At 54.7% G+C, this 12,654-nt stretch overlaps 1 protein-coding gene across 1 annotated transcript; it reads right to left on the bottom strand.

Annotated features, from left to right (window-relative positions):
- Window positions 1–688: 688 nt before the first annotated feature.
- C11H2orf72 (chromosome 11 C2orf72 homolog) lies at window positions 689–5,855 on the bottom strand. The gene is made up of 3 exons (XM_086618629.1): window positions 5,168–5,855; window positions 1,889–2,005; window positions 689–828 (listed from the first exon to the last, which is right to left on the bottom strand). The coding sequence occupies exons 1-3, from the start codon at window positions 5,853–5,855 to the stop codon at window positions 689–691; spliced, it is 945 nt and encodes a 314-aa protein (XP_086474755.1).
- Between the last annotated feature and the right edge of the window lie 6,799 nt (window positions 5,856–12,654).

Raw genomic sequence — 12,654 nt, 5'->3', positions numbered from 1 at the left:
CCAGGATGAGCCAGAGGGATGGATCCTGCTCCCACACCACATTCTGCTTCAGCTGCCATTACTATCGGTGTTATTTGTGTTATTCTTGCTACCCACAGCAGGCTGGTATTGCATTTCTTCACGTTGCACGGTTACATTCCAGCCTTTTCAGTAGCTGGTAGATCCAAGGCCTCGCATTTAGCCTCGTCGCAGTCTCCATGCCGCTGGGCTATTTGTCTTTTTTCACCTGTTCAGAGAGAGGGCAGGAACTTCAAAGCAGTGATAAAGCAGGAAAACAAGGCAGCACAATCTGTTTGCCAGGGAGGCCAGCCCTGGCAATCTCAGCAGGAAACTTTGCTCAGAATTAGAAAGCGTTCCTCTTTCAGTTCCATTTCGCACTCAAAGTCCCCCACATCATCTTGCCCAGGATGCGGGATACATCCCCAAAGGGCTTCGCGGAAGCCCAGTGTCCAGCAGCAGCTCCAGGCACCTCCGGGCAGCAGGGTGCAGCAGGGGACGGCTCTCTGGCATGGACCTCAGAGGCTCTCGGCAGCTACAGAAGACCCTGGTGAGTTAAGGCAAGCAGCTCCTCCGTGGAGCTGTGAGTCCTCCAAGGAGAGAGCAAGCGGGCATGCACCAGCTGCTGCTCCCACTGCTCCAAATCCACCCGGCAGATCGGGACATGGGCTGTGCTGGGCACCCAGCAGCTCTACGTGCCCATGCCTCCAGCAGCTTCTTTGTAGTTTCCGTTGGGAGGTAGGCTGGTCAGAGCCACTTCTTCCTCGGGGTCCTGCAGGTGATCTGCAAAGACCAGAGAGAGGTCAAGGGAAATCTGCACGGGATACCCTTCTCGAAGCAAAATGCAACTTAAAACAACATTAAAAGAAAGCACGGGACAAAGCAATTGATATATATTCACAACCTAAGCACAGCTGAATATTTTTTCCTAATTTGCTTTAGTTTTGATTTGCAAACTTGACTTTCCTTCTACAAACAGGAGTCATCTATGTGCAAAGGAGCACAGGGTCCAGCTCCCTGTCCTCCTGTGGTCTCAGCAATCTTGGAACAAACTGTATGGCCACAAGGCATCGCCTGCCTGGCACTGTCGGCAAGATCAGGCACTTAAATTTTCTGACCCTAGAGAACATGTCTCAAAGCTGCACGGTTGGACTCAATGATCTTAAAGGTGTCTTCCAACCTACACTATGATTCTAAATTGGACATTTCAGGTTTTTTCTCTGACCCTTATGCTTTTTACAGTGAAGGAGATTCCCCTCCTCCATGTGCTCTGTAGAGCAGTCCGGATCTCCACACCACACACCTCCTGTGCGGGGGACTCTCTGCAAAAAGACAATCACTGCTGGGAAAGGCAAGAAGTGCCAACGGTACAGCAAAGGCTGAACCCTCAGCTATTTGGTACCTGAACAATTTCCTTTTGAATCGGGAAGCCCAAGGCTGACTGCTCTCTTCCTCCTCCCCGCCAGCCCCAAATGTAAGTGGTTTGGGAACACTCTTTCCAGCCGTGTTTGCAGAAAACATCATGTAAGATCGAGGTGATGCTTCCAATTCATTGTTTAGACGGACAGCGGTCCTGCTGCCAGGAACTCCTGCAAAATGCAGCTGAGTCCAGGAGTGCTCCCAGGGGTGTAGTTGGGCACTGGACGCAGAGTGTTTTTATTCAGACAAGTGAAAGGTCAGAGAACAAGGAGACAGCAACACAGCAGCCAGGTGTGCGCTATTTGTCTTCAGGTTCTGGCCAAGCCACAGCTGGGGAAGAGACATCAGCTGTGGAGCTGGAAATAGCTTAAGGAGGTCACCAGCACGGGGTCTGGGCACCAGGACCACCAGGGAGTTGATGAAGAACCTCTGACAGACACAGCAGGAGTACAAAGAAGGGAGCTGGGCATACCTTCATGAACGTTGTTTGTAACTTTTTCTTCGTGATCTTTTCTCTGGCTCCTCCGGCTCCAAGAAACGCAGCGCAGGAAGGATGGGAGCCTCCACCTGTCCCTGCCTTTTCCCTCTTCTGGATAAATCAGAGAAGACAAGTTCAGACTGGCAGCGGGTCAGCCCTGCTGCTCCCCCACCTCCCCACTGCTGACCCACAACATCTCCCCTCCACGAGCCAAACTCCTCACAGCAAAACCAGGTCCACTCCACAGAGCCCACCCCTGGAAAGCACAGAGCAGCTCCTGGCATTCCTTATCTCAGGCTGAAAACTCTCCACTGCCCTGGAAATTTGTCCCTGGTGTCAGTTACCACTTGGCCACCTCGCTGCCAAAACCACCCTGGATGCGGCAGGAAACCTGGCCAGAGCTCAGCCGGCGCACGTGGTGAGGCAGGGGGCAGACACGGTCAGGGCATTCCTGCAGAAGGAAGTTGTCCTTTGGTATTATCACACAACTTCTGCCACATCAACCTGTTTACTGCTCCTTGCTTTATTAAGCAATTCCTCCCTCCCAGGGAGACCCGATGGACGCGCAGACTTGCAGCACGCTCAAAACTGTAGCTGTAACTGTTTGCAAAATGCAGGGAGCACACGGCCTCCATCGAAGTATAGCATTTGCTCTGGAGGATGACAAAGGTCACAGCAAGTTACTACAGGCTTTCAGGCCCTTATAGTAAAACATTACAGCAGCTCGTAAAACACTACACCCGTGTGTTTCGTATGGTCTCCAACAGCAGCAGTTCAGCACCTCCATTTAAATGTCATCCAGCCTTTCACTTCCTAAGCAGATAACAAATGATAAACTACTTCAGGGTCCTTCAGCTTATCAAACTATTGCGACACTAAAGGGTTCACAGTGGCAGTGTTTCCTGCCAGCCAACGAACCAAAACCTCCAGCCGCAAACATCCCCTCCTCGCAGGCGCAGGGACTCTGGACATCACTGAGGCGTGACAGGACAGCAGCTCAGCACATTCCTGCTTAGACTCGAGAGGTGCAGGAACCCCACCGCCACTCCTGTCCCAGCTCCAACACACAAGTAACAGTGTCCAGGACCTTCCCAGTACAGGGGTGCTGCAGCTCCAGAGCGACTGTCACAGGTAGAGCTGAGCAGTGATGTGTGTGGAAAAGGAAAAGGCTTTGAAGCTGGGCTGAAATAAACCAAGCACAAGCACATGTACACAGAGCCTTACGCTCTGTACACCTCCCAGCATCCTCATCTGGATGCAAGAGCATCTTTTGTCAGCTTAGCTCAAGCCCCTTTCAAAGTCAAGAGGGGAAACAAGACAAGCTCACCCCCAACTCTAGACATCTTTACAGTGGCATCCCTAGAACCTGCTTTGCAGGATGCTCTGCAGCCCCACACCCATCTTTCCCACAGTCCTCCCTCGCATTACATTAAAGATATTATTCCCCTTGTGCTTTGTCTGTGGGGAAAGACACAGGGCAAAGGAGACCAGGCTGCAACAAAGCTGGTGCCTGGCACTGCCAGCCGCCCAGCTCTCCGGAGGCACAGCTACTCCTGGGGCCCCTCTGGCCACATGAAGACTTTGGAAGGTGGGACTCACAGGGGCATGGAAAGCAGCTGCCCCTGCCTAAGGCTGAACCCTGCAGCTGCTGAGTGTCCTCATTACACATGCAGGTCCTGGGACACTTATATGACTAAGAGCACCAGGCAAAGTATCAGAGGTGAATTAAAGCGCTGAGTCCTCCTTCCCACCACGCTTATGAAGCACACACAAACAGGCTGCAACACCTGCTCCGGCTCCTTCTGCTCCTCTTTCTCCACTGCTGGCTGCTATGCTGCTTCCATGTCGGCATGGAGGACAAATCCACAGCCAGCCACAAAAATACATGTACTGAGCCAAGTGCCAGCAATGTGCAGAGGTAGAAAAAGGTCACGTATGCAGCAGTGTTTAACTTCTGCCTCTGCAGCGACTGTCCCACCAGGCTGCTGCATCCAGAACTGGAGGGCTCACTGAAATCTGGGAGCACATCAGAAATTCTTGCAGCAGGAAGAATGTGAGGAAGACAAAAGCACGCAAAAGGAGAGAAACTGGAAAGGGGATCATTCATGCCTCAGAACAAAGAGTTGGTGGAAGACAGCCCTGCACCCTTGCAGAGGGTTCTAGCCATCTCAAAGCTCCTCAATGTTCAGATCCAGGATTCTGGACTGAGCTGGTGGAAAGAAGCACCTGAGCTGCAGCCAACCATCTCCATGTCCCAGGAATCCCAGAGGACCTGTCAATGTGGTGCTGCAGGCAAGTGCCAGGATCCTTCGAGGTAAAGGCAGTGAGACAGCAGAACACCAGTCCCTGAAAATGATGGGGAGCAAGGGAAAAGTGGGAATAAATGAAAGAAGGAAGGAGGAAAGGGAAACAGCCCAAGACAAGCATGCAAACAATTAAAGAGAGCCTGGGCTGTTTTGTGTGGCTGTCCAGCTGTCCATCACCCTGCGTTTGCACACAAACATGACTCGCCTTTTGCCCCAGAGCAAGTGCTGCTCCTCAAGGCCTGTTGGACACCCAGCTTTCATCCTGCCATCCTCACGTTGCTTAAACTGGCCACCAACAGACACATGGTTTTAAATCCAAACATCCACTTGCTGTTGTTCTTATTCATTACACAAAGCCAGCATAAGCACCTTCCTCCCACAGGAAGGTCAGGTCCTACCTGCACCCTACAGCAAGGGCTGAGCCCCAATCCCGCGTCCTCAAGAACACACGTCCATAAGCATGGATGGCCACCATGTCACAGCCGTCAGCTGCCACATCTCTGCTATCCAAGAGCTGCTCTAGTGCTTCCCAGCCTGCTGGGAAGTTTGTCCTTCCCAGCCGCCAGGACTGGGAACCCCACCAGAGAGAGGCAGAAACCATTGGGAAGGCTCTGATCCCACCAGGTGAAAGAGATCCCATTGGGGAAAGCCAGATCTGATTGGGTGGCAGGAAGATCCCATCAGGAGTGGTCAAATCCCAATCAGAAAGCCAGATCCCATTGTGGTGCGGGATCCCATCAGGAATGGTGAGCTTGCATTGGGAAAAGCCAGATCCCACTGAGATGGGAGGTAGACCCCATCAGGATTGGTCAGATCCCACTAGGATAGGGTCGACCCCACCGAGGAGGGGAAGATCCCACAGGAAAAAGAAGCAAATCCCATTGTAAAAGCCCCCGGGTGAGGGATGGAGGGAGCGGCCCGGCCACCCGCTGCCCCCCTGCCCCGGCTGCCCCCCGCTCCCCGGTACCTGCGGGGTGCTGCAGGGCGGCCCGCAGAGCGCAGCAGGCGGCGGCGCGGCAGTCGCGCAGGGCGGCGGGGCTGCCGGGGCTGTACCGGGCCGCCTGCACCGTGCCGGCCGCCGGGAAGTGCCGCCGCAGCGTGGCGTCCAGCACCGCCGCGTCCTCCCCGTCCCCGCCGGGCAGCAGGACGCCGACGACGGCGGGCGGCGGTGCCGGGGGCAGGCGGCCGCGCACGTCCCGCACCACCTCCCGCAGGCGGGCCCGGGCCCCGCGGCCCCGCGCCGCCCCGCCGCGGCACAGCACCAGCAGCAGCCGCGCTTCCAGCGCCCGCCGACCGCCGCCGCACCGGCGCCGGGACCGGCACCCCGGCACCGCCGCCGGCCCCGGCCCCGGCGGCGTCTCGTCGCCCAGGAGGTCGCGGGCGAAGGCGGTCATCGTGGCCGCCGCCGGGGCCCCCTCCGCCACCTCGGCCACCAGCAGCACGGCGCGCCGGCCGCCCGCCCGCTCCACCAGCGCCCGCAGCTCCTGCAGCTCCGCCGCCGCCGCCATCCCCCGCCGCCGCCGCGCGCTCTGCCGCCGCCGCGCGCCGCCCCCGGCACCGGCACCGGCGCTCCGCACCGCCCACTGGCCCTGCCCGCCGCCCCCGCGCACCGGTCCCTCGCAGTCGGCGCCATCCCCGGCCCCGTGCTCGGGCATCGGCTCCCGCACCAGCTCCCCCGCCCCAGGCACCACCCCGTGCGCCGGCCCCGATGCAGCGGGAGGGGGACAGGGACACCCCCGCCGCCCCGTGCAAGGCGGCCCGCAGCACCCCCAGTCCCGTCCCGGGGCCGGCACCTCCCCAGCTCCCTCCGGTGCACAGCCCCTGCCCGCTGCCGGGTGGGTGCAGCGGAGAGGGTCCTAGAGGGGAGCTGGGGCCCCCAGAGGTGCCACACAACCAGCCCCGGAGGCCTTGCACAGGTCTTCTGCAAGGCTGGTCCTGTTACCAGGGGGGAGGTGATAAAATTCAGGCCAAAACCACACGCTGTGGGGGGGCTAGGAAGCTGAGAGAGGGATGAGTGAGGGCTGCGGTGACTGCAAAGGGGTCACACACAAGGCCTGGACAGAGGCGCAGCTGATCATGCACCCTCAAGGGTATAACGCGCTCCCCAAAGTGTAACACGCTGTACTCCAGGGCAGTGGTGGGGCGGCCTCCGTAACATCATGTGTCATAGGAGACACTATGGTGCTGCACAGGCTGGCCAGGCTACAGCCACATTTGGGAAACAATTACCTCCCCTCAAATGCCATACCCACCCCACTGGTCACAAGTTCTGCTGAGCTGCAGCCCCCACCCCACACACTGCACCTCCGAATCCCTTCCCAAGCCAGTCCCCTTTGGCTTCGCCTCTGCAAACACCACATCCATCTCCCTCCACGCAAATCACAGCCCGTAGTCACAGCCCCACCAGCATCGGCAGCACTCCGCAGTGACACACACGTCCTGTCAAAGCACAAAATGTTTGCAGGGATAAATACGGAGCTATAATTAGGCTTTGGTGCTGGCACATGTTACACAGCCCCAGCACGAGGAAAGACCCGTATCCCACCAGCTGGCTCTGCCGGCCGATGATGAATGAAAGCCACATGACAGCAGTTGCTGTGCCCAGACCTGGTGCTTGTATGGTGTTAGTGTGTCTGTCAGATGAACCAGGAAGCTCCGATCCACAGCACGTGGTAAATACTTATGCTGTGCCATCAGAACAGGCTCCTCCAAACAGGTAATGTCTTATCGCGAGAACCTGGGAGGGGATGAACCGCTCAAAGGTGCAAACGGCCAGAGTCACCTCAGCCAGCTGCTCTCTGAGGCCATTTGGAGCCAAATCGCTTCTGCAGGACAGGCGGAGGAGGCTCCAAGAGCACTGAGGCAAAAGCAGAGCCAAAATTCATGTGCCTGCCCTGGATCAGTGATTCCCAACCCATGCATTGAGGCACACTTGTGTCATGAAGGCGGCTGAGCCAGCGTGCCTGCTCCCTGCCTGTCCTCCTGGCCACCTGTCCCCAGAACCTGGCAGGTCAGCAGCCACCGCAGGGAAGGGAAGGGTCCCCAGGCACAGCAGAGGTGTGGCAGCTCAGGAAGGTCGCTGCATGCCACCAATGTTAAGCCAGGAAAACGTTTGTCCCGGCTGTGACAGGCTTAGCAAACATTGCCCTATGCCAGCGCTGTGGGGCCAGACAGCCCAGGCAAGGGTTTCAGAGAGACTTTCTGCCCTGGGTCCTAGAAAAAGTAACTTACACATTGACAAGTGCTGATAAGCAAGTCGGAGGGAAATAAACCAGGAGCATTTGGCTCCTCTTCCCAAGATTAGGGCCTATTGCTGCAAGAGCCCATGCTTCCATGCCAGCATGGTAGCCCTGAGAGCAGCTGCCAACATGGCAGGGCTACAAAGTCAGATATAACTCAACAACCAGGTCTGACCTTAGTGTTGCCCAGATTTTGTATTTACAAGAATTTTTTTCTCATCTGTTCAGAATCCTGCTCATGGTCCTGTGGAGAAAAGCCATGGCTGTAATGAGCACCAGGAGTTGTGCCAGCAGCAACAGGAGGGGACAGGAGCGGGTGCTGGTCACCAGGAGCCCTCCTCTTGGGGTTTCTCTGCTCATACGTTCCCCCACTACAGAATTTTGGGTATAGCCCTCACACAGATTTATTCATAAGCCAGCCACAAGCAGAAGGTCTCTGGGAAGAGGGACAAGCAGCTTTGGGCTTTGGCTGCTCTCTGCAAGGAACAAGCCAAAGACAGACACTTGCTCCAGCCAGTTTGACCTGGGAAGCCCAGGTCTTTTGAAGTTGGCTCTAAGGAGGCAGGAAGCTCCCTTCAAACAGCCAGAACAAGACCCACAGCATGTTTAAACTCCACACGAGCTGCCAGCGCAGCCTGTGGCACGGTGGCACCAGTCATATCCTGCCTGATGTGCAAAGATCGTTACAGCACAGGTCTCACAGGGCTCTTTTCAAGCAGCGCTGTGCCAGCGACTCACATAAAGACCCCAAAGTGCCTCGGGAAGTGGGCTTTCGAGCAGGGAGTTCCCCAAATTTGTGAAGATGATTCCTGCAGAGAAGGTACAGAAAAAATTGAAATGATCTTCCCAACTCAGCTCAGAAGGAACACCACTGGCTATTTCCTTGCAGTGTCTCCAATGTTTAAACTGCCAGCACAGCACCTAAAAACTAATATTTGGGACCGGACAGAGCTGTTCTTTGTAGCCACTGCAATTCTCTAGTCAATTCAGGGTACATATGTACCATTGCCAGCAGAGGAGGCTGGAAAGTAAATGTCACCCACAATACCCAAACAACCTTGTTTACATTTCTGTACTCATTAACAGAGGTAACATCTCATAGCAAATACAACTTTATCTTCCTTTGTGTCACTTCAAGAGGCGCAGCTCAAACGGCTCAGGGGCAGTCACGAGCTCAGCAGTATTTGTAGTCCCTGACAAAGTGACTTCAGAGCTCTGGCAGGCATCTGAGCCAAACCACAGACATGTTTACAAGGCCTGACACTCCTTCAAACATCCATCTGACAGTCATGTTTGTAGAAAACCTCTACAGATAGCCCTAAATGAGGGTAATCACATCTCTTACACATGTCCATGACTGTTCAGAGCAAACACAAGATCTGCTCATTTTGGACTTCAAAGGAGGATGAGAAGATGCTTTGTTCAGAGAAATAAATCTATCATGTGCATTAGTGCCTTGAAGTCTAAACAAAATCAAAGGTCCATTGGGTTAGGCCCCTTAAGAGATGCATTTACCAACATTAACCTCTCTTCTGAAGAGAGTAGAAAGAGAATGAGGAAAAAGGATTCTTGTGCCAGTTTTGATGACAGAGGTGCAGAGAGGCTGAACGAGCAAGAGGTAACCTGTGGGAGCAACTCTGAGCCTCTGTGTCCAACGACCCAGCCCAGATCCTTCAACTCTTCCTCTCGGCAGCCTTGGTGTTCATGAGGGCACCTGGGAAAGCCTCTGAGCCAGCTAGGAGTGGGAACTGGCTGCTGACAAGCTAAGCCTTAGCAAACTCTTGCACTAGTGGTCTTTCATAGACCTGTTCTCCAAACCTGCTTCTGCTTACTGCTTTGGAAAAACACATCATCATTACAAGATGCTGGAAACCATCTGCTTTACTTGCGCAGCACTACTAGCTGCCACCAGGAGCATTGCTGCGGAGCACCAGCACTCACTGAGCTCTTCATCTGTGGAGATCTTCTTGGGTTCTCCAAAGAAGAGCAAGGAGAGCAAGGAGGTGGTGGGTGACAGCCAACATGGCTTCACCAAAGGCAGATCGTGCCTGACCAACTTGGTGGCCTTTTATGATGGGGTGACAGCATCGGTGGACAAGGGTCGACCAATGGATATCATCTACCTGGACTTGTGCAAAGCTTTTGACACTGTCCCGCATGACATTCTTCTCTCTAAACTAGAGAGGCATGGGTTTGATGGATGGACCACTCGGTGGATAAGGAATTGGCTCAATGGCCGCACTCAGAGAGTAGTGGTCAACGGCTCGATGTCCAAGTGGAGACCGGTCACGAGTGGCGTCCCTCAGGGGTCCGTGTTGGGCCCGGCCCTCTTCAACATCTTTGTCGGTGACGTGGACAGTGGCATGGAGTGCACCCTCAGCAAGTTCGCCGATGACACCAAGCTGTGTGGTGCTGTCAACACGCTGGAAGGGGGGATGCCATCCAGAGGGACCTCGACAGGCTGGAGAGGTGGGCCCATGTCAACCTCATGAAGTTCAACCAGGCCAAATGCAAGGTCCTACATCTGGGTCGTGGCAATCCCAGGCATAAATACAGACTGGGTGGTGAATGGATCGAGAGCAGCCCTGAGGAGAAGGACTTGGGAGTACTGGTGGACGAGAAGCTCAATATGAGCCGGCAATGTGCTCTTGCGGCCCAGAAGGCCAACTGCGTCCTGGGCTGCATCAAGAGGAGCGTGGCCAGCAGGTCGAGAGAGGTGATTCTGCCCCTCTACTCTGCCCTCGTGAGACCTCACCTGGAGTACTGCGTCCAGTTCTGGAGCCCCCAACATAAGAAGGACATGGACCAGTTGGAGAGGGTCCAGAGGAGGGCCACGAAGATGATAAGAGGGCTGGAGCACCTTTCCTATGAGGACAGGCTGAAAGAGTTGGGGCTGTTCAGCCTGGAGAAGAGGAGGCTCCGGGGTGACCTTATAGCGGTCTTCCAGTACCTCAAGGGGGCCTACAGGAAAGATGGGGAGAGGCTGTTCAGGAGGGCCTGTTGTGATAGGACAAGGGGTAATGGTTTTAAAATAGAGGGAGGTAGATTCAGATTGGATATTAGGAAAAAATTTTTTACCATGAGAGTTGTAGAACACTGGAACAGGTTGCCCAGAGAGGTGGTGGATGCTCCATCCCTGGAGACGTTCAAGGCCAGGTTGGATGAGGCCCTGAGCAACCTGATCTAGTTGGAGATATCCCTGTTCCTTGCAGGGGGGTTGGACTAGATGACCTTTGAAGGTCCCGTCCAGCCCTAACCATTCTATGATTCTATGATTCTAAGAAGTAGCAGAGGACATAATTCTGAGTGAAGAAAACACCCCAACCCCCCCCTATCCCCTTGCCCTGAACATCCCAGTCCCACTGATCCCCTTCTAGCCCCTGTCTCCAGTTCACTCCTCCATGGCTCTTCCTATGTCCTCCACCTTCCTTCCCCAAAACTGCCCTCAACCTTTCTAGCCCCTGAACCTAGACTCCTCCCCCATTTTTCACCCAATGAAGTTTGAACTGTATCAAATGAGACATGGATCCTTCCTGTGACAAGTTCAGTCACAACTGAATCCAAACTGGATGGTCACTTTACTCTGTCCCAGCCCTGGCCTGGATCCATTCAGTTCATCACACCCCTCTGAGCTCTGCTCAGCAGAGGTTACACCCCATAAACAGATAAAGCTGGGAAGTCCCCAGCTGCCCCATGTCTCGTACAAAACCTGGCTTCCTGATGGGGAACCCCAAACCTTTCCCTGCCTCTCTTCTCCAAAATCCCATTCCCTTTGAAAGCCATGCCTCATCCTACCCATCTCTGCAACTGTTCTAAGTTTCCTCATGTTTCCTTTAGTCACCATCCCTTTTTGGATGGCAGAGGAGCGTAGGAAGGTATTTCTGAAGAGGAGGATGGGAAGTGGGTGCAGGGCCACGTGCAGACAGCCCAGGGTGTTGGGGCAGTCCTGATCATGTGGCAGGAGGGTTGTCTCTGCCTGTCTCCTTGGAAAGTGATGGAGGCTGCCCCTCAGCCTGCTCAGCTCTTCGGTCTTCTGCTGAAAAGATGTTAAAAAACTGGCTGGCAACAGACATGAAATCAGACCCAAGGACCAAGCTGCCTCTTCGGGCTTTTCTCCAGCTGTATCCTACCATGTAGACACATTCACTTGCACAAACCAATGCAATTCCAGGCAGCCATGCCATGGAGTCCTTCCTCTCTACTTACATTTATGCCAAGCAGAATTCCAACCCAATGATTTCCCAACATCGCTTTGCCATCAGCCGGTTGCTGAAGCTGCTCCTCTCATAGAACGGTTTGGGTTGGAAGGGACCTCAAAGATCATCTAGTTCCACCCCCCCTGCCATGGCAGGGACACCCTCCACTACACCAGGTTGCTCAACGCCTCATCAAGCTTCGTCTGATGCAGATAAAACCCAGGAGTTTTTGCTCAAGGACAAGTGATCCTCAGGCCCTGCCAGGGCCAGTGCTCCCAGCCTGGGTGGTGCCTGAAACGTAATGGCATCTATTGAAAGGAGACTGGCACTGCAGTGGTTCAATAGCCCCTTAATTTCTAGCTGTCCCTTGCAGCTTGTGATTGTTCCATCAAAACCCAAGAAAATCATTCCAGACCTGTAGCTAAGTCCTGACATGGCCTCGGCTGGACGCTCGCCTTTGGTTTGCCAGCCAGAGCTGGGACTAGCTGTTCATAGCCATCAGCCTCCATTTTTTCCCAGTACACGCTTGCCTTCAACACCAGCAGACCAGCTTTTTGTTTGCTCACCCTTTGCAGGACCTCTTAAAAGTTACCCTAGACCCCACTGTGCTGGAGACCTGTGGTTGGCAGCCCCTTTTACCTCCCTCACATCCTCCTGCCTCCTTCCCACGAAAGCCCTTCTTGGCACAGGCCAAACGGTCAGGTTCTCAAAGCTGCTCCCCTTATAAAAACAAAGGGCAGATCCATCAGCTTCCCAGGCTGGAGTTGCTCCGATGGGCAGAGCAGATGGGTTTGGAGCTGCCCAGTTTGACACTGTTGAGCTCTGAAATAGGTCATAGGTAACCAGTTGGCGAGGTGCCCTCCTGGCATGCTACAGGATCACACCAAAGGGCAGTCGGACTTTGTCCTGACACGTAAGCACAATGCGCCAGGCCAGCGAGAAGCAGGACTAGGCAAGGGTTTTCTGAAATGGTCAAAGCTTGGCTCAGGTGCTATCTTGGTCATCTTCAAGAGGTAGTA

This window comes from Tauraco erythrolophus, chromosome 11 (genome assembly GCF_009769465.1).
Source record: "Tauraco erythrolophus isolate bTauEry1 chromosome 11, bTauEry1.pri, whole genome shotgun sequence".
Classification (NCBI taxonomy): Eukaryota; Metazoa; Chordata; class Aves; order Musophagiformes; family Musophagidae; genus Tauraco; species Tauraco erythrolophus.
This window is presented reverse-complemented; position numbering and strand designations above follow the sequence as displayed.